Source organism: Sardina pilchardus, chromosome 10 (assembly GCF_963854185.1).
Source record: "Sardina pilchardus chromosome 10, fSarPil1.1, whole genome shotgun sequence".
Taxonomy (NCBI): domain Eukaryota; kingdom Metazoa; phylum Chordata; class Actinopteri; order Clupeiformes; family Clupeidae; genus Sardina; species Sardina pilchardus.
In genome coordinates, this window is record NC_085003.1 from 7,689,350 (window position 1) to 7,711,253 (window position 21,904).

Sequence of the window (21,904 nt, forward strand, 5' to 3'; positions counted from 1 at the left end):
TGTGTCTGGAGGTGTGCACATCTGTGTGTATGTGTGTGTGTGTGTGTGTGTGTGTGTGTGTGTGTGTGTGTGTGTGTGTGTGTGTGTGTGTGTGTGTGTGTGTGAAAGAGAGAGAGAGAGAGAGAGAGAAAGAGAGAGAGGTTGTATTTTTATTTTAGTAAAAAGCTTAGTTAACTTATAGCAATCCCAATATCTATGCATACTTTCCAAACTACATTTTCTACAGTACATCAGACTCCCTCCACACCTGCGAATTATAAGGAAATATAAAATAAAATACACACTAATAGACTACTATATCCAGTTATTTAAAGCCACGTCTGCTTTTGAATAAAAGACCCAATATGGTATCATCTCTCCTTAACATGCTTATGCATGCACCAGAATCTTAAACCAAATTAGATCATGCCCTTTCTCACATTTCTAATAGGATTATTTAATAGGATGCTTGGATGAGGCTTCAGCCTCTGGTGGGTCAGGGCCATGAAGGAAATAGGAGGAAACAGTGTTAGGACTGAGTGCAACCAGTGACCATGTTATACTGAAATTGTGCAAAGACTGGAAACATCCAGTCATCCAGTACGTCTGAAAAGATAATGAGTGATTCAGAAGTTCATTAGAGTTTGTCTTTTATGTCTCAGGGTTTAGAGACAACGAAATGCAATTTGCATCTAACCAGAAATGCATATATATATATATATATATATATATATATATATATATATATATATATACAGTATATACATACATATATCAGTAATATATTTCAGTGTAGACAGATACAGCTGAGAAAATGGTAAAATGTAGCAGTATAGCATTTTAAGAGCAGAATAGATATGGATATGCAGTAACATTATGCAGTGTATTAACAACATGTTGTATGTGCAGTGTAGTAACATAAGGGTAGTAAAATATATGCAGTAAAGATATATGCAGTACATAACAGTAATGTGATCTGCTAAATGTAATGTAATGTGATGTAATATACCCCCCCCCCCCCCAAAAAAAAAAATGAAATAAAAGAAAAAATAAATAAAGAAAACAGAGTATAGATATTCAGTATGAACCGTATAGAAAGATATGTGCAGTATTTCAACTAGCTAGATTTTATGGCACAGGAAACTCGTAAATAAGATTTTTTCCAAGCCAACATATTTTATTTACTTTATTTAAGTGATGACCATAGGCAGCCCATGATTTTTAATTGACTGCTACAGTATATGCAGAGTGAACAACAGTTGAATTATCCATGCAAAATTGAGTTCCGTGACCGAGGAAGTCGTCTCGTCAGGTCTCATTATCTGGTTTCCACAAATAAGCCATGGATCCACAAAATATCACCACTGGTGATTAAACATATACATTACACTTTAAGGTTAACAAAACTTAAAGTTAGGTTACAACCACTTGTTGCCATTTGGAATGTTTGCAGTATTATTAATATATCTTCAAAAAAGCCCAAAAAGTGTTGAATAATCTAGATATAATCTCAAGCATGATAGACATTTCAGAAAAGCTGGTAAATAATTGTTAATTGCTACATTGCGTAACATTACATTTAAACAATTGCAGTAGTGCGTGTGGTGCATAATGTCATTGTCATTATCTCACTGGACAGATTCAGGCTTTGGACTGGTCAGGCATAAAAATACAGGAATGTTTGCTTTTAGAGAGCAGCAATGGCAGTATGATTATGTTGGCGACTGTGATAGTTACTGGATGAACTTTTTTATGGCCTTGCCTCTCTATAGCCCCTCAATAGAAGTGGCTCTGAATTTACTGCTGGAGAAGTCTGTTTAGTGTGCAGGATAAACTTTGGCTGGCAGGCCTTTGTCTCTTGTGTCTATCATTTAATGGGCAAAGTGACATAATGAATGGCTTGGGCCCACCTTCTGCCCATCAGAATGGCCCTGTTCTTATCTGAATTGAGAATCACATTGGAGCCCCTGGACCAATCACAGACTGGCCACCGACACACAAGGAAAAGGAGAGAGAGAGAGAGAGAGAGAGAGTGCTTTTTTGTTGTTATTTTCCTCCCTCTTGGCTTTTAATGAAGTCTACCTACTTCATCTTAACGGTTGATGTCTGCTGGTGTGACAGGGAAGTTGGAGGCTGCAGTGTCTGCTGCTGAATGGATGGAATGATCCCAGCTCGCCGCGCAAACAAGTGGGAAATGGCCGGCTCTCCTCCCAGCCACCCAGGCTTCGGAACGACAGGGAAGAGTTTTCTCATCGACAACCTCCTGCGGCCCGGATGCTCTCCGGCATCTGCTCGCACCGCTGAGTGTCCTGCTCCGAAGGAGAGCCCACTGGTCCGGACTCAGAGGCCCGTGAGGGGGATCCCGAGTGGGCCGTGGACTGTCAGGCATGTGGCCCTGGACACCCAGAGCTTCGCACGAGCAAAAGATGTAGGGGTCTCCCAGGCACGCACAGGTCAGTCACACTTTTACTTAACCTATGGAACTCTATGTTATGTATACATCAGCTCTGCTTACAATTACTTTATAATATTTCAGTCAAATAATAATATTAAAGTCAAATGATACAAATTGAGAATATGTACAAATGACAACGGAAAAGCAGTTTATTGTCCATATGTGATCTATCAATGCCCAAAGTAGCCAGAAACCAAGTGCTGGAAATAGTTTAAATGATTCAGGTAATTATTTCAAAATACACTTAAAATGAATACTTAATATTTAAATATACACTAACTAAAAGTTTCAGACCATGTCAATTTCAATTTATACTGTAATGTACTATTACAATAATGCTAATTTGAAACAATTATTTATTCTAAAATAATCATGACAGGAATCATTCCATTAAATAAACTAGGAATCTTTCTATTTTTAGTCAAATCACATTGTTACAGCCATGAAGCTGTTAAATGTAAAGTGTTTTGAATGCATGAAAGTAACTGGCCAAGCATCGCATGTTTTTCAGCTGACCAGTACTTTATGATTTTATCTGCGTCCCTCCGCATGGTCTGCACTATATTGAATTTAGCATGAATATTTTTGTTGGAAATCTGATTCATTGATCATGTTATATAGTTATAACTATATAAGTTAGTATTTATAGTTGGGTGATGCTGAGTGTTGAGCGTTAACTGGACTTTAAATGACAAAATCAAACATTGATTTTGACAAATAATTATTGAATTTTGAAGGCCTGCAAATATATAAATATAAATATAATAAAGAATATAAATATGAATATAATATAAATATTTATAGTTGGGTGATGCTGAGTGTTGAGCGAAACCCTGGCCTTGCAAATAAACTGGAAACAGACTGATACTTTTACGTTCAAAATGTGTTTTGTCCAGGCGGTCAATCTGATATTTGTATGACTGGAATTTTTTTACGTTTACGTTACGTAATGTATACATAATACCACTTACGTTTACGTAAGTGATATTATGCATATATCTTTATCATCACTATTATTGTGATTACCATATTATATTATTATAGTAGTATTAAGATACTGTCATAAAAATGTTATGTTAACTGGATTCTAAATGACTAAATCAAAAATTGATTTTGACAAAATGATTACTGAATTTTGAAGGCCTGCAAATATGTGACAGGCTCCTAATTTTGAATGTCACTGTTACCTCCCCACCCTGCCACAAGAACCCAAAAATTCAAACTTCAGATTGTTTAAAAAAGCCTAAAATCTAATTTCTCTTTCTCTCTGTGTCTTCTCAGCGATGGTAAACAGCGTGTTTCTGAGCAGTCCCCAGCAGCTTCTCCGGACATGCTGCGGTGGGTCCAGCCCCCCACTGGCCCCCACGCCTGTTTTCTCCAGTAGGTTTTTATGCTTCATCAGCGATGCTTGAGTTCCTCTGAAGGTGCAGGCTTCTGTGTGCTCCCAGTGGCTAATTACAGATGCAATACCAAAGAGCTAATTCTCCACTAAATCCACTGTGGAGCTATTCATGAGTGTTCATGCTCAATTAGAGTGGGGGAGGGAGGAAGAAGGGGGAGAGACCTTTACGGCTATAGTGTACCATCTCAACACACACCACACACACACACACACACACACACACACACACGCACCCACACACAGACACAGGCACACACACATCTTGAATGCCTAATCTACCAACTAGCCATTTGCAAACATGCATATGTTGAATGCTTGTCTTGAATAGTCCATCTGTGCCATCAATTAATCAACAGTCATTTGACCATCAGCAGTCATTTGGTGCTACATGTTCTATTTATTTCTTACGAGTCATGTGGTCTGCAGATCAACAGATGGCCGACGAATCTGAAATAAAAAGCGTTAAAGGGCTAATCGCAGACTGCTACTTCTGGTCAGAACGAAAAAGTAGATTCGCGTCCAGTTTTAACTTTTCGGTGCCATCTGTCAGGTCCTCCGTTTGGACGGCAAGTGGGGATAACTGGCCAGCGGCGAGCTCCCCCAGAGCACTCTTTAGTGGGCTGCCACTTTCCCACAGAGCTCCGGGCGGAGACAATGGCCGGCTGCCCCGTGACCAATCGGCGCCTTTCAGAGGGGCCGTCCACACGCGACCCCGCTGCAATTTTTCACCACAGCAATGAACTCCACAAAACCCACATTCCTCCGCAGGAGGGGCAGGGTGAGCTGGGCCGTGCCAAGATAGGCCCCTTGGGGACCCCCTTTTGTGCTCGTCCCCCAAAAGTAGAAGGGTCTCTAGCCTCGCTCCCATTCTTCCGTCCCTCACTCCGGTCTCCTCCTCCTTTTAAAAGGCCCCATTGATGCAAGGGCTTTCAATGAGGATGACTTTTATAGACTTATCCCAGCTCATCTTCCTATGCAATTCAGTCCAGTCTCTCCAAAGGGAAAAACTCTCCAATGGTGACGCAGGAAGAGACCTGAGTTAGGAACGCATAGTGAGGGATTCTTTGAAGACCTTAAATGGTGCTTTGGAGCAAGAGGAATAGTGGGGGTGTCAGGGTGTGTGTGTGTGTGTGTGTGTGAGTGAGTGTGTGTATGTGTGTGTATGTGTGTGTGTGTGTGTGTGAGTGAGTGAGTGTGTGTACGTGTGTGAGTGAGTGTGTGTATGTGTGTGTGTGTGTGTGTGTGTGGGGTGGGGGGGTGCAGATACAAGCCCTGCTCGTGAGTGACCTGTTAATCGTCCATTTAAGTGGAGGCCATTGAGGCGCGGGTGGTGGAGTGGGGAGCGTGACTAACAACCTTACACGCTCCTTCAAGGTGGTCTGTGCGCAGATTTGTCGGACAGATTAAAAAGGCATCGCGGGACGGAGCGGGGGAAATTGTCCGACTTGACTTTTGTTGTGCTCGCACCTGTGAGTGAAGCACCATGGGATTGCCGGCTCAAAGGCTCCAGCCTCCCATTCTCTCCACTCGGAATGGGCCTGCCATTCTTACTGCTCATTCAACCATTTCAGTTCTCCCAGAGCATTTAAACAATCGCACCGAGATTGTCACTAACCAATTGGATATTATGTGAGTGCGTGAATGAGCAGGGTAAGAGGGTTTGAATTAAAAAAGAAAGAAAGAGAAAAAGAGATGTCTTCAAAAACGTCTGAAAGGCATCATTAGTATCCCACTGATTTACAAACACAGAGACATTAAAGCATGGTCTTAAATTAGTGCGTTATGAGGTCCTTTATGACGTCCCTTTAAGGAACTGCAAAAAATTATCTCTTGAGCTAGTCAATCCTTAAAAAAAGAAAAGAAAATCCAAAAATACACTTTGAATGGCCCATGTTGACAGTCAAAGTCATATATCCTGACATATTTTGAAAGCCTCTTCCATCACAAAACTCAGCATGCACACCATGGGGAATATGTAAGGACAGATGAAAATAGCAGACAGAGTGGCTGTGGGGATGCTGTGGGCGGTTTCTGTTGCGTGACGTGCAGTCCCTCATGTGAGCACAGCACTCATAGCGTGTGACGTTTGAAGAACATTTGGCCGATGTCTGTGAGTAACCAGACCTGAAGGGCAGTCTTATGACCGCTGTGAACTCTGCCGCTTCATCTGGGATTGAGATATCAGCTGTTCGTCATAAAAATGGACGTGACTTATGATTCATTATTCAGACATTGTACTATCAGTATGAATCAGATTGAATCCGAGACCCAAAAGTGATTGAACCTTGTGTGACCTCTTTCTGTCCAGAAGGAGCAAGGGTTCCGCTCTGGGGTGTGGAAAGCCACCCCAAGTCCCGGAGAGGGATCTTACGCAGGGCCGTGTTCTCCGAGGAGCAGAGGAAGGAGCTGGAGAGAACTTTTCGCCGACAAAAGTACATCAGCAAAACGGACAGACACCGGCTTGCGGCTGACCTCTGCCTCAAGGAGACTCAGGTAGGCAGACACTAGTGTGGACGTGATCAGATACACAGACACACACACACACGCACATACAGTGTGGAGCACATGTATTTGATACCATGCTAAAACAGGAATATAAAATCATCATTTGACAATTGATCTTAAACATATATTAATTTTTATTAGCCTGTTTGATTTGCAGTGAGCTCAATGAGCATCAAACAGGCTAATAGGCCTACTGGAAAAAGCACCATGCCAATCTCTAACTATGGTGAAGGGTATGTGATGATGTGGGGCTATTTTAATTCCAAAGGCCAAGGGAACCTTATCAGGATGCATAATATCCTGGATCCATGAAATAGCTGGCCTTAAAAAATAAAAATCTGCCTGCCCCTATGTGTTAAATTCCCATATGGTTACATAGGGGTTCAAATACTTCCTTCCCCCTAGCATTTAGGAAGAACATTTATTTATTTACGATACATTCTTCAATCACAAAGCAAATTGGTGTACTTAGCGGATTTATTTTGACAAATTTTTTGAATTAAGACATTAAGATCAATTGTCAAATGATGATTTTCTATTCCTCTTTTTAGGCAACTTTAGCATGGTATCAAATACATGTTCTCCTCACTGTACATGACATCTAAACATACTCATTTCACACACTCAACAATACAGAGTCCACTGTATTTATGGTTGCAGAATTGTATTTACAATGTTTACAAAACAATTTATCTGACAAGGCGAATGTAAACTTTGTAATTGAACATTTTTATAAATAGATATTTAATATCTTCATGAGGAACATTCATTCTTCAATAAATCATCTTCATGATGCAGAATCGTGCATGAAACCACTTAAAAAATAAAACCTTCTTTGGTGTTCAGGTAAAAATCTGGTTCCAGAATCGTCGGATGAAATGGAGGAATTCCAAAGAGAGGGAGAGTCTTTACGTGCGCTCCTCCATGGAGGAGCTGCTGTTTAGGGGCACTGAGGAGACAGAGGAGGCCCTGCCAGAGCCAGAGAGGGAGGCTGGGCAGGGCGAGGATTGCTGCAGCCCTCCCAAATCTCCTGCACATCAGCACCACCACCCCAGACAAGCAGCAGCAGACAAGCCCTCCTCCCCACTGCCCAGACATCCCGACCAGCCGGCCCCCGCACAGAGCACTCACAGGGAGAGCAGATGAGGGGACGCAGCCTGATTTGACCTTTTCACTAATATTAACACAGTCTCTCTTTCTCTCACACCCCCACACAAACACACGCACGCACACACACACACACACACACACACACACACACACACACACACACACACAAACACATGCACACACACACACACACACACAAGCAAAAGGACGCTGAGTCAGCTGACCAGGAGCCTAAACATGAATGAAATACCAGGAACTGGATGAGGACGCATTTATTCTCTTATCTCTGAGTCACCAACTCTTTCAGTCTTTGTTGTATTCAGTCAATCAAAATAGCTTTGAAAAAAAAAATCACTTGTGTTATGTATTGCACTGTTACTGCTGCAGAATGACATTCTGTAGGGTAGTTATTGGAGTTGAATGATTTAGTTCCAAAAGATATTGTGATGCTAGTATCAATAAGTGGAGCTGAGGAATATGTAATCCTGCCATATAACACGGTCACAATCATTCCTAACATTAAGTAAAGTTAGGCAAGCATCAACTGATGTTATACATAAGTAAGCTAGTACATACATTTATGTTACATCTGTGCATACAATAACTAAACAATACAAACAAAACAAACAGTGAAGAAAACACTGAATGACTAAACACTGAACAATAAGAAACTTTATTTTAAAAGAACTGTACATATACTATGATACAGCCTTGAACTGCTAGTTAAAACTGCTAGATATTTCTGTGAAAAGGCTGTCCATTAAAATGTCTCAATATGTTTTTGCAAATAATAAATAGAAGTTTCATATATTAAAGTTCAAGTGTGGATAATTAAAAACACATGCATGGCATTGGCATCCTGACATGTTTTCTCATTATGTCTACATAAATGATAACATTTGCACAGCAACAGAGACTTTACAGTCAATTTGTTGAAATTAAGGTCAAGTCTTTGCATCTGTTCACTGAACACCACTTTAACCAAACCAACAAACTGTACTTAAAAGTGTTGAAACAGATAGAATTTTTAAAATAGATAATCGGAGTCATAGATCTTTAGAATCCACAGTGGGGCATACAAATACGGTGTGAACAAAAAAATAGTACAATATGTAAATCCATCGTCATAATATTGAATAAATAGACAGATATCTGTAATCTCCCATGAGAGTATCTGAATGCTCCATAAGGGCGCTAGCATGCCTGCTCAGAGAGGATTTTGCACTTGAGGATCTTGAGGTAGCTCTGCACCTTGTCTGTGTCTCTACGTAGGCAGTACAGCAGGTCATGGTCACTGCTGATAAATGTCTCAGGCGAGATGGGGTCAAGCGCCTCTGTGGAAAACAGACTGCTCGGAGAATTACTGATCATGCCCAAAAGCTGCATCTGAGGAGGAGAGGAAGAGAGTGAAAGAGAAGGGAGAGAGAGAGAAAGAAATGACCATTTCTGTTTCACACATGTTCACCTCTGTCATTCATATACATAGACTCCTAACTAAGAGCAGTATTTTACTATTATATTTTTAGTAGTTTCACCTGCTGGTCTAAAAGTAATGATACACCCATGATGCAAAACAACTGTGTGAACGGGGCTCTCACCCTCTCTGCCACTCTCTGAACCCCGCTCCTGAGCTGGTGGACCATGTCACTCATCTCCAGGGCTTTGCTGCCACTGTACGTATTGAAGTCCTGCTGGTGGGCCATGATATCGTGGAGGTAGGACAGGGGATCTCCCCAGGCTGCCAGCAGCCTCAAAATCACCTCGGTCAACTCCTCTCTCTGCACGGACAGTCCAAAACTCAGTTTAAACCAGTGGGCAAAGCATGCAGTTATCAAGTGAGAGTGAGTCAAACGAGTTCACACACACCTGGCAACTTACAAAACAAGCTACTACAAACATGAACAGAACAACATAACAGGACATCGTACTCACTCTAAGGCTCTGTGCAATGTTCTTGCCATTGGGAGTTTGTATGCCTGAAGTGTGGCATTTTCTTTCACCAATCAGGTTTTTACTCAAAGGGAAGTATTGTTCCTGTTACAAAAAATAAAAAAAAAATAAAAAATAAAATGACATGCCTGTGAGATCACCTAAAATACAGTATTCAAAATCAGCATTAAAATGACATCAACAGAGTGAGAGAGAGAGACTCACAAACTCTGTGTGTAGGTCACTGGAGAGCCCGTGGATCCTGGCCGAGTGCTGGATCACCCTGTCGAACAGGTCAGCCAGAGAGAGGCTGTGGCAGCCGCTGTGTCCATGGGCACAGATGGGCGCAGCGCCCACCTGCATCTCCACTCCCAGGGAAAGCAAGACAAAACACAGTGCTGATCCTGGTGGGAAAAAAAACACCACAAACAGACATGTGAGGACAGTTTTTATTCTGGAATATCATTCTTTTCCAGAAAAATTCCAAGTTCATTCCAAATCATTATTCCCAATTATAGTTCCAAGAAAGCATACCTTGTATCATCTTGACTGTCTGGTGGATCTCGTCTGTTTGGGCTACTGAGACTGAGACTTCACTCAATGACACTGTGACGACTGGCGTCACTAAATAAGTGTATGAGCATGCAGACTGTACGTGCGTCTGCTTTCGTCATTACTCTCCATCCCTCAGTCATTGCCCAATCACACCCTACAACCGACTCAGTCAGAGGAAAAGCAGCTCAAGCAGAAGAAAATTGTGTTTTGCCAGAATGAGAAGCAGGGGCATCTTAGGAGAATGAGACACACAGCCCATCTCCAATTTAGAATTTGAGATAAGGCCCGTGGATTCAAACTTATTTTGTGCTGATATCTGATGAAAAGACTGGAGATAGAATTGTACAGATGCCTTGTCTATAAAATGGCAGGTTCATTGTCAAATGTAATAGGCGCTCATAAAGGAGAACTTAAGGGTTGCATGATGAGGGTCATGGCAATGGTAAAGGGCATTACACAAGCTAACTGCTGCTTCAAGTATATGAAACACTGCATGGTAAGTTCAGTTTAGTTCATTGAATTTCAGCCTTAGTGCAGGTTCATAAGACAACAACTGTCATCATAAACATTGAACTATTTGTGATTTTACTAAAAAACATATACTGGTTATTTTAAAAATGTAGGCCATAATGTCTCAAATGAAAGCCATCTACAATCCATTGTCATTCCAGAGTCTGCACAGTATGGGATCAGTTCTGCATCTTGTACCGGACAATTTGTTTGAATTTAAGTGTAAGAGCAGTGCCATTACAGATGCATGATCTGTAGTCAACACAGTGTATATCCTCCATACCAAACATTATATGTTAACATTATGTTGAATTACATTTTTATAAACTGTGGATCAAGTGAGTCACTTCCAGTTGAGTAATCCCAACGTGCATTTCTACACAAGGAAGCAATCAGTATCAGTGATCTGTATGTCCCCATTTTGACAATGCATGATTAGATGAACTATGAATAGCAAAAATACCCTAGTCCATCATTGTGATATGTGACTTAATAGGAGCTGACACTAATAGGGAGATGTTTGTAATATCCCATATTCCTCAGGCATACAGAAGCAGTTCCTGGAAATCTCGGCCTATTTCTTAGCATCGCTTCCAGGGGTCTGTGATGTCAGCAAGTCTAGGGTTGAGCTTCACCAATGGTCTTACTTGCATGTCTAGACTGGGAACAACAGCCTGAGTGCAGCGCAGTGCTTATCAGAGCGTGGCAGAGTCACTTCCCCTCATAATTCCCTTGACTGCAACAGCAACTCAGCTTTATTTTCAGCCTGTTGACGTGGGACTTAATGCGAGCACATAGTGTCAGCGTTTTTTGTGTTCGGCTCAAAACTTGTGTCAACACACCCGACAGAAAGTGAAGCTTTACATCGGCTGTACTTGCGCAGGGCAGAGAGCAAAACAGTGTAAAAATCCATATTTATACTCGCTAAATGATGCTAAGGGACTACTCAGTATGTCACAAAGTGACAGAAAAGGCCACGTTCCTGCACTATAGAACAGGAACAATAGCCTGACTCCCCACTTCGGCTCAATTTCATTTCTCTTTACTACTCTGTCTGGTATAGCTTGATCCAGCTTCGTTTACTCCAGCAAGTGCATCTCCGCCCAATCAGCGAACAACAATCCCAAGAGTGATTACATTCGTTATCGTTATCGGTGTGTCCCTCCCGTGGTTATCATACGTCATTACCAAACGTTTGTGACTGAACTCCAATGAATTCAAACTTCAGACAAGCGTCCACAAACCAGGAAATAAATATTTGCCAATGGATCTAGGCCAGACTCTCTGCGAAGAAGAGAGTCTGGTCTCCAGACTACAGGAACACCAAAGTGCAATACAAGGTGTTTTGGGACAGGAGTGGCAAATACAGAAAACATAGCCATTTTGACACGTCGGGACTTATTTTTCAGATAATGACCGGCACAGGCTGTTCAAACAGCACACCTATCTATAAATGACAGGAACATCGTCTGTCTCCTTTCCCTGAAAAGAGATGTCTGGATAGCAGCATACGCATACCTGCATGTAGCATTCAACATTAATTGTGCCTTTCCAGATATGCAAGTTACCCATACCATCATAGATGCTGGCAACTGAACTGTACACTATACACTCCCCTCTTTAGCCTTGAGGATGTGGAGTCCATGATTTCCAAAAAGAATTACACATTTTGATATATCTAATCACAGGACAGTATTCCTGTATTGCCTTGATCTATCTTGAGCTTGTGCTCCGATAACAGGGGCATTCTAAATTATGTAGGTTTTTCTCTTTGCATTGTAGAGTTTTAACCATTTGTGGACACATGCATACATTTTCATCAGAGAATCACATTTTTAATGCAGTGCCATCTGAGGTCCTAAAGATTTCAGCAATCCAATATTTCAGATTTTCAACCTGGTCTCATTGGCGCCACGTTCCCCAGGAAAATCTTTTGCAGACCCAGCCATACATACAACTGGGAACATTCTGAGGAGCAAAATAGCCACTGGGGGTGCTGAAGAGACTGTAACTGTGGAATGGATTAATTCCTTGTGCTTGTTCAAGCACTAGCCACACCAAGCAAACTGGATCCCATGCTCACCACCCTGTTAAAGGCACGTTTTTTCATCTTATGCCATACGATGGTCAACATCATCAATGCCTCACTGGAAACTTGAGTGGTGCCCACCAGCTTTAAAGCCTGTGCGCCAAGTTAAATTTGTAATTATGATTAACACAAAATATATAGGGGAAATACATGTTTGACAAGTCGATGTATTGTTTTGTATGTTTTTCGACACATAGGGGCACAATATAAGATGATAAAGTTTGTTATTTTCTGTACTTACTTAAAACTCCCCTACCCCCCAAACGAGTCGGTTGACGTCATAAGAGTGACTCCTCGCTGAGCTGTAGGCTACCAGCTGTTATCTGTCCTTCCCTCTGTTTTCCCAGTCTAAGAGCGTGCCGATGTGTGTGAGCGTCTGTGTATCTCCTGCTCCCTCCTCCCTCAAGAATATGTCAATCATTTTTTGATTGGGGGAAAGTATCAGGAGGTGATAATAGAGCTCCCCAGTCCCACCCACAGCCTTGTCCGGAAGTAAAAATCCAATACAATTTCTCCATTGACAACTGGAGAATAAGCCATAAAATCGTAACCGTCCATGGTAGACTTAAAACCAGCTACGATGTGACTAAGCGATTATACCTGCTCATATAGATGTCAAAAGTTAACGGGGCATCAACCTTGTTTTGAGAAAACAATGTTTTATTCACGATTTAACGAGAGAGTACTACACTACCCAACACCCTACCGTGTAAAACTGGTGAAAGCAGAGCCTTTGATTGGTAGAGATCGCCCTTGCCATGGCAATCCCAAACAAACTGTACTCAACTTTTCCCGCGCCTATCGTCCAGCTTCGTCTCGCTGGAACTTCAAAACATAAAATGGCTGCAGGGCTGATCAGGACCGATGTGTGGTCTTCCGAAAAATAACGGTTTTCTCACCTTGAAGGTTGAATTTACTCAATGGAAACGGTAGGAAGTAATCATCTTCTTTTCTCAGATTAATATGGAACCATGTTAAACTATCGTTAAGCTGCAAATGTTGGAAATGTGTGTACGTTTGCAAAGCATCCTGGGATTTGAGTTCTCTATCTCGGAATTTAAGATATGTACACAGTCTTGTACCTTTCGCTTTTTTTACATTTTCTGTTCATTTTTTCACTCGAAATTATAAGTTATATGCTTATGAGTCACATCGTAGCTGGTTAGCCTAAGGCATGGTCTAAAACTCTTTATATCCGAATTTTTCCAGAAGTCAATGGGAGAAATGAATGAGAATTTTACTTCCGGACAAGCACCTCTCTCGGAGGAGGGGCGGGACTGGGGAGCTCTATAAGGGGTTTAGATAGGTCAAGATTTAATAAGGGGTGGGGCCAATTAAGGGAATGCCAACACCTTTAGTAAAGTTCAGAGTTGAAGACAAGTTTGTGAGCTGTGTTGATAATGCGCTCTTTGCACGTAGCAACGCAACGTAATTTCCGTAAAACAATGTGACAATTGACATTGTGACAATTACTAGTGATCAGTGATCGGTGTTGGGCAAGTTACTTCCAAAATGTAATGTATTATACAGTGCATAAGGCCTACTTGTTAATGCAATAATGATAATAATCATTTAAAAAAAGAATAATGTGTAATTCTTATCTGCTTCTGTCTTTATAGATTCACCAGTTACCGTCATCTTATGCTTTTTTGGGGACTGATTGAGCCATCATAAAATGATTCGCACATCAAGGGCCAAAGCTGCTGAGAGAAGGAACAGAACGGTCTCTGATGTCTGTAATACACAAATGGTTTGTATTATCAGCTACACACACTGCATCTGCTTTACAGTAAAGATGAAAAATGTAAATGTTTTTTGTTATTATTGTATGTATTATTATTAACAAACTTCTTGTACTTGACTTTTTTTTACCCTAACCAGAGGCAGGCGTTGCAACCCATTGATGAGTTTGTCCTCTTTCTGATGTACCTGTCTGCTGGTCTTCAGGAAAGGGACTTGGCACACAGATTCAACATCTCCCCCTCGACTGTAAGCCGCATCATCTCTTCGTGGACAAACTTTCTGTACACTCAGTAGGCTCATTGTGCATCTGGATGGATCCAGAGGACATCAAAGCTAACCTTCCTGATGACTTCAAGGACTTCCCTGACACTCAGGTCATCATTGATTGCACGGAGCTGAAGTGCCAAACGCCCTCATCTCCTCTCCTGCAAAGTGAGCTGTTCTCAACATACAAGTCCCACTGCACTATGAAGGGCTTGATAGGAATGGCACCTCATGGAGCAGTGACCTTCATTTCTTCTCTCTATGAGGGGTCAATAAGCGATAAGGAGCTGTTTCGAAGATCTGGTTTGGCTAACCTGCTGACAGAGGAGATGGCCATCATGGTCGATAAAGGCTTTCGAATACATGATTGTGTTAAGAGTAAAGTGTATTGCCCACCATTTCTTAGCAAAGTCACAGATGCCTGCACATAGTGTCCTCCAGACGCAAAAGATAGCTCAGCTTAGAGTTCATGTGGAACGTGTCATCAGAAGGGTGAAAGAGAATAAGCTTTTTGACTCTGTAATTCCCCTGTCTATTGCTGGAAGCATCAACCAAATATTTGCTGTGGCCTGTCTGCTCAGCAATTACCAAAACAAAGCCCTGGTCAAGTCATGGGTTAAGTAAGGCTGATGTTATGGAATTTGTAATGGAGTGTTCTTCCCATTCCCCCTTCTCACCTCTGTATACCTTGCCTGTGGCTTCTTGTGACTGTATTTTGACAGATAATACACTTTTTAAATACATTTCCTTGTCATTGTCATTCATTACGATGTGTAGTCTTAAATTAAATCTGGTTGTAAATATAATCCCTTAATAATTTCACTGTTACATAACATACAGATACATATAATGCATAGGTATAGTATAAACAAAATATTTTTATTACAGAATAACAAAATGTAACCATTCATTCATTCAGTCAGTCATTGCAGTTGCTCAATTTTATGCACTGTGTGTTTTTCGCATTTGCAAGTATTTTGCCATGTAGGTGTTGAGGTAGAAAAAGTCACCCTTTTCTCTAATTTTTTTTGTACTTCACTGTTGGTGCGTACCCGCTCAACAAAGTAATCCTCCTCCGCCCACACAAAGAAGTCGCACCACCTAAGGCCAGTTATAAGAAGCTGGCCTTGCACTTGCCAAAAATAAGAATGACTGATCTTTAACTTAAAACTGCCATCGGCTATCTGCAAGTACTTAATTGCATTCCACAAAACTCTTGACATTTGGACACTTAAAGGGATAGTTCGGGTTTTAAGACACGAAGTTATATGGGTTCCCTGTCTGCAACGTTGTGCATCAGCACTGACTTACCCCCCGACAGCGTCCTGTGAGCCGAGATCCAGCCGGTTTTTGATCGTTTTTGATGCTGAAGAAAGTAGTCCGGCAAGTTGCTGGGGTCACGAAAGTAAAGTGTTTTTCTTCTCAAAACCATATGCGTTCAAAAGAGTGATATATTTGCACCACAAAAACGTTGTCCAGCTGTCAGTAGCGCGCAGTGATAGGAATCGAGAAAAATAGTGCCAAGTGATAACGAGGTTTGAATTTTTCCTGGACAACGTTTTTGTGGTGCAAATATATCACTCTTTTGAACGCATGGTTTTGAGAAGAAAAACACTTTACTTTCGTGACCACAGCAACTTGCCGGACTACTTTCATCAGCATCAAAAACGATCAAAAACCGGCTGGATCTCGGCTCACAGGACGCTGTCGGGGGCTAAGTCAGTGCTGATGCACAACGTTGCTGACAGGGAACCCATATAACTTCGTGTCTTAAAACCCGAACTATCCCTTTAATCTCTACCAAACCGAATGGTGGAGTTGCAGATGGATCATACACTAGGCCATCTGGAGAAGCACCGAGCCATGGTGTATGAGGATGATTGACCAAACCACAGGGTGAGTAGTTAACATTGGTAGACTGAGAATACTCCTTTGCTGCATCAAATTCCATTTGGACCCCCCTCTTCATTTGCTCAGTTTGTTTTGTGCCTCTAATTATTCTTTCTGCTAGTGATTGTGCACTACTGTCACCTCGCACATGGCACACCTCCCTAAATCTCGACGCTGTAATTCTGGGCTTTCGCAAAATGTGCCAATCTTGGACTGAGCTCTGGTCTCTCGTTCCTTCCTCGACTTTGTGGGCCATCTCCATGGACAACTGCAGGCTCAACAGATGCAAATGTTCCTCCTCCGTGCACACCCACTCACACTCTGACACTGACATTTCGTGGTCCTCTAGAGGTAGACATGGAGGTGGTGGAGCATTAGGATGGAGCACCATGTGTCTCGTGGGGAGCATAGGCAGTTCATAGGACAAAACGCTCCCCCTCTGCACAAGACCAAACTGTGACTCCACAAGGCGCTTCTCCACCGACATACCCATGGTTGCCACTAGTGGTAAGTCTAGTGGCTCTAGACCACTGTAGGTTTCTGCCACCTTAAGCAAAGACAGGTCAGGAAGCGGCCCGACCACCCCTCTCGTCAGAGTACTCCTTTGAATAAAACAAAACATAGGCAACATAATGTTCATACTTGCATACACAACTCAAATGGCTCTGTTAAAATCTCACTCTCATAGACGTCAGCTAACCACTGCTCAGAGATGTCCACACCAGGGTGGGAATTATACCAAGGCCATGAGGCCATGGCCGCCGTTGCCCTACACTTTGGCCTTGATGCCCCCTGAAAAAAACCCCATCATAAGGCCAAAGTGGCCTTTATGCCCCTGACTTAGGGTTGCCAACCATTCAGTATAATACGGAATCGTCCCGTATTTGATTTGTGGCAGGTAATTATCACAGAATGTACAGAAACCTGTCTGAAAACGGCTTATGATGCTTCCATGAGGGAAACATCCCAAAACAATGGTACTCATATTTGCTGTTGTTTTCAGAAGTATCTCATGCAAACATGCAAAATAATGAACTATTGTAATTATATAACCTATCTTACATTAGTAAAGCACACCCCTGATGTAAATAGTTTTCACAAACTTTTTGTAAACAATTTTGGCACAAACATTGACTGCTTTGAAGTGAAAGTGCATGTCTAACAATATAGCATAATACTAATTGTGATATGATAATCATAATGATGATTTGATGGGGGGTGGGGTGAGGTATGTGTAGATGGGCCCTATGACCCCGAAGTCTGCCATGATTGGGCCTCAACTTAAAGAAGTTTGAGGCTGTGTTAGTGTTTCTCAAAGCCTACAGCGGCTAGCGGGTCTATGTATTTGTGTCGAGATAACCCTGAAATGTAAAACCATCGAATTTTACTCAGTGGCCTTTGTGCCCTATCATGTGGCCTTGGTGCCCCTAAAAAAAAAAAGAAGGTGAAGGCCAAATGGCCTTGCCCCTAAAATGACGATATTCCCACCCTGGTCCACACTTACCACAATCCTCCTTTTGACATCCGTCCTTGTACAGGCTTGATGATCACCATCTCACCAACTGGTCCTGGGTTTACACCCTGTTAAGTTAAGAACAAGAACTAAGGTACAAGTGACAGTGTTCAATGTGACATTATTGGTTATAGGACATTTTCAAAGTAAAATGGCCATGCAAGAATAAGAGTTAAACTTACAGCTGTCCGTGGCTTGTGTCATTGTTGTTCTTGCTCTGTACAACTGTGGACAGGGGGAACCACCGGAACACTTAGCTGCGAATAGTGGGCTGTTTGAAAGAGCAGGGCCACTGTGTGGTTGCACATAGCATTACCAGCTACGCATGAGCACCTGGACATCACCATGATGACAGGCACGGAGTCTCTGAGAACTATCTGTTGATAGTGGGCAAAAAAATCAGTTAGTGTTGTTGTTTTTACCTTTTAAATTACTGCCATACCCTCCATAAACATCAGCAAATGTAATATGACCAAAGCCAAATTGAACGTGGCAATGATGTAACATGGAATTTGGGTAACACTTTACTTGGATACTCCTGCATTAAACGTACACTATGTAGTTTTTGCTCCCATCTAGTGGTTAAATTTGATTTTGCATGCGCGCTCTAGCGCCACGCGTTTTTAAATGTGCGTTGCAAGATGGCTAGAACTATGGGAAGTTGAATGGGTCGAGATTCATTCAAGATGTCTTCTACCACTACATCGAGTTTTCTTTCCAGTGATGATGTAAGCTATTCTAAAGTTCTTTGAATAATTTGAATGATCATGTATGAGTAATTACTCCTCGAGCAACATAGTGACTTATGTTGTCATGCTGATATTGTTTTTACATTAGCTTACTATCGTAATATTAGCATAGCAGCAGCTAACAACTTGACATGACAGTATAGGCTAATGCTTGTATTGCTCTAAAGGCATGAACTATGTCACTAAGTGCAGTGCTTGTCTGTTAAGTATGACCGTCTTCACGCTGCTTCTCTGTGTAATGCGAAATGCAAAAGAATACAACTTATTTCTGTTCATCACAAAGCCCAACTCCTAATCTTATGTATAATTGTAACAGCTGCTGTTTGCAAAAAGGCATAGCCTACTATTCAGTGCACTATGGAACCTGGGTGGTGTGAGAGTGCGTACTTGTTATCAAGTCACAATCAAACTAAATTCTTCTGAACACGAAGACATGTGTCCCCAAACATACTGGTAATTGTGTGTAATGTGTTCCTGTTGCCTTGAGTTGAGTTGACAAAATGGTTGTGTCCCTTTAAGGGGAACTGGGGGGTGGGAGTTTACGTGTGTGTGTGTGTGTGTGTGGTTCCGAGAGTGAAGTTGGACGAAGAGTTAGGTGCTGTAAATTGCACTGTTATAAGCGTGAGTTGTGGCTGTAACAGCAACTCAGTTGCTATTTGCTTAATAAATAAAGCTCTGACAACATCACACAACATTTGCATTTACGGATTTAAATTAAATTCACTGTTCGCGAGTAAAGCTCAATGTTTACTAATGCTAGGAACTAGCCTAGCACCGTAGTTTCTAGCTAACCAAACACAAAAGATACAATAGGAGACTCACCTTCGTATTCAAACACATACGAATTCGCGTACATGCTAAATCATTCATTCAACCTTTATTTATTCTCGGAGAGTCATTGAGGGTAGCCCTCATTTTCAATGAAGCCGATATTACAGAAACAATGCATGGAGGAACAACAAATAAAATAATAAGAAAATATACATTGCATTATAGAGGAGGAAGGGGAAAAAAATAAAAAAATACATGAAATAATAATAATAAAATAATAACAACAAAAAAAATAATAATACAAATAAAAATAACAATAATAATAAAGACATTTACTTAAAGCAGGTACAAATTGGTATAGGAAGGTTTGTGACCACAGACTTGAATTGACTATATGGAATTAGAGTTCATTTTTAAATTGCACTGAAGATTATTCCAGGAAGTAGGGGCACCATAACAAAAGGCTGACTTGCCCAACTCAGAATGGACACGAGGAACTTTAAGCATCAAAGAGTCATTTGATCTAGTCTGATAGGCACCAGAATTCCACATAAACATTTCTGAAATAACCTGGTAATTTTTCAACAATACCCTTGTAAACTAGATGTACCGCAAAGCGATACACAATATGACCGCCGCTCAGTCCTGCACATTCTCTCCGCAAATATCAATCACGCTTGTGTTTCCATCGCCTACTCCATCCCTACTGCAACTTTTATGTATGTAAATGAGTGTGTGCATGTGTGCGCTTGCTTTTGTGTATGAGTGCTTCTCTGTCTAGTGTGAGTGTGTGTCTGCTTGTGTGTGTGTTTAATGTGTCTCTGAGTATATGTTCACTGTGTTCTCTGCCGTCACTGTCACTCCAATATCAGATAACACACACACACACACACACACACTCACATGCGCGCGTGTGCACACACACACACACTCGCACACACACACACACACACACACACACACACACAAACACACACACACAGGCACACCCAGAGAGAGAGAGAGAGAAAGAGAGAACACACACAGAATACACACAGATAACACAGACACAGAGAGAGAGAGAGAGAGAGAGAAAGAAAGAGAACACACACAGAACATGCACATACACACATATACACACATGCAAACACACAGATGGGCACACAGAAACGCACCCACACACTATAGTACATCACACACACACACTCACTTCTCAGCTCCGGTGGTCTCACAAAATGTACTCAAAGATGTGTGTGTGCATGTGTGTGTGTGTGTGTGTGTAGGTGTGTGTGTGTGTGTGTGTAAGGGTGTATGTGTGCATGCGTGTGGGCGTGTTTGTGCATGTGTTTGTATAATGTTTTATGTACATGTGTGTATGTAGTGGTGCGTGTGTGTGTAGGTATGTGTGTGTGTGTGTGTATTTATGTGTGTGTGTGTGTGTGTGTGTGTGTGTGTGTGTGTGTGTGTGTGTGTGTGTATGTGTGTGTTCCTGCATATTTGTTGCACCCAGAGCAACCATTCTCTTTTAAAACATATTTGGAAACTAGTTGATTAAAGGTTTCTAATGGTGTCACTTATATGTTTCTAGGACAAAAACTAGCAGAGATTGAGATGTTTGGAACAGTTTTTGAAATCCCCAGGGGGGGATTTAGACTCCAGATAATACCACCATCTACTGGCCGATGGGTATACAGTCCTGAATGTACACATAAATCCATTTATTTTATAGCCCCCCATGGATGAAATTCCACAAAACTTGGCTTACTCCCAGAGGGTGTCAGGTTAATCATACACATGAAATTTGATGCAGTTCATAACATCTCATCTGAAGATATGGGCAATTAAAGCAATATTACATTGCATTTTCAATTTTTACGATGGGGGGGCAAATCACAAATGACTGGTTATAAGCTAAGTTGATGCAAGCTCTAGAGAACAACATACCATAAACATTTTGTCATCCTCGGTGCCACGGTTCAGGTAGTTATGTAGGAAAAACTGTCATTTTTGGGCTTCGGGCGGGGGCAGCGCGGGGGTGGAGTGACCCCCGGGGACGAAACGAAAATTTTCCATAGAACTCTACTGGGGCTACATGCCCACCAAGTTTCATGCACTCCGGTGTTACGGTGTCCCGGGAATCGTTGACGAAAAATGACGGGAAAAAAAAAAAAAAAAAAAACTTTGACAACAACTATATGACCGCTTCGCTAGCTACGCTAGCGGCGGTCATAATAAACAGATACCAATGACGTTGTCTCCTCTCTGTCAGAGATGACCACCCGACCCTATCATATAGAACACAATGATGAGTGCTAATAGCCATCACCAGTAATGAATCTCAGGGCAGAATGGTAGACTGAGTCCAGGGCTTTAAGTGAAGAAGCAGTGGCATTTTTATATATCACATCACCATAGTCTAGAACTGACATGAAAACTTTTCTCAGTGTTTTTACTAGGATGG

General features: G+C 41.6%; 2 protein-coding genes across 2 annotated transcripts; one reads left to right on the plus strand and one right to left on the minus strand.

Moving 5' to 3' along the window:
* Positions 1-4,490: 4,490 nt before the first annotated feature.
* Positions 4,491-8,251, plus strand: dbx2 (developing brain homeobox 2). The gene is made up of 3 exons (XM_062547908.1): positions 4,491-4,614; positions 6,112-6,329; positions 7,188-8,251. The coding sequence occupies exons 1-3, from the start codon at positions 4,491-4,493 to the stop codon at positions 7,485-7,487; spliced, it is 642 nt and encodes a 213-aa protein (XP_062403892.1). The 3' UTR covers positions 7,488-8,251.
* Positions 8,252-8,645: 394 nt separating this feature from the next.
* On the minus strand, positions 8,646-9,924 carry LOC134094402 (prolactin-like). The gene is made up of 5 exons (XM_062547909.1): positions 9,915-9,924; positions 9,606-9,784; positions 9,384-9,485; positions 9,050-9,229; positions 8,646-8,837 (listed from the first exon to the last, which is right to left on the minus strand). Exons 1-5 carry the CDS (start codon positions 9,922-9,924, stop codon positions 8,646-8,648), a joined length of 663 nt encoding a protein of 220 aa, XP_062403893.1.
* Between the last annotated feature and the right edge of the window lie 11,980 nt (positions 9,925-21,904).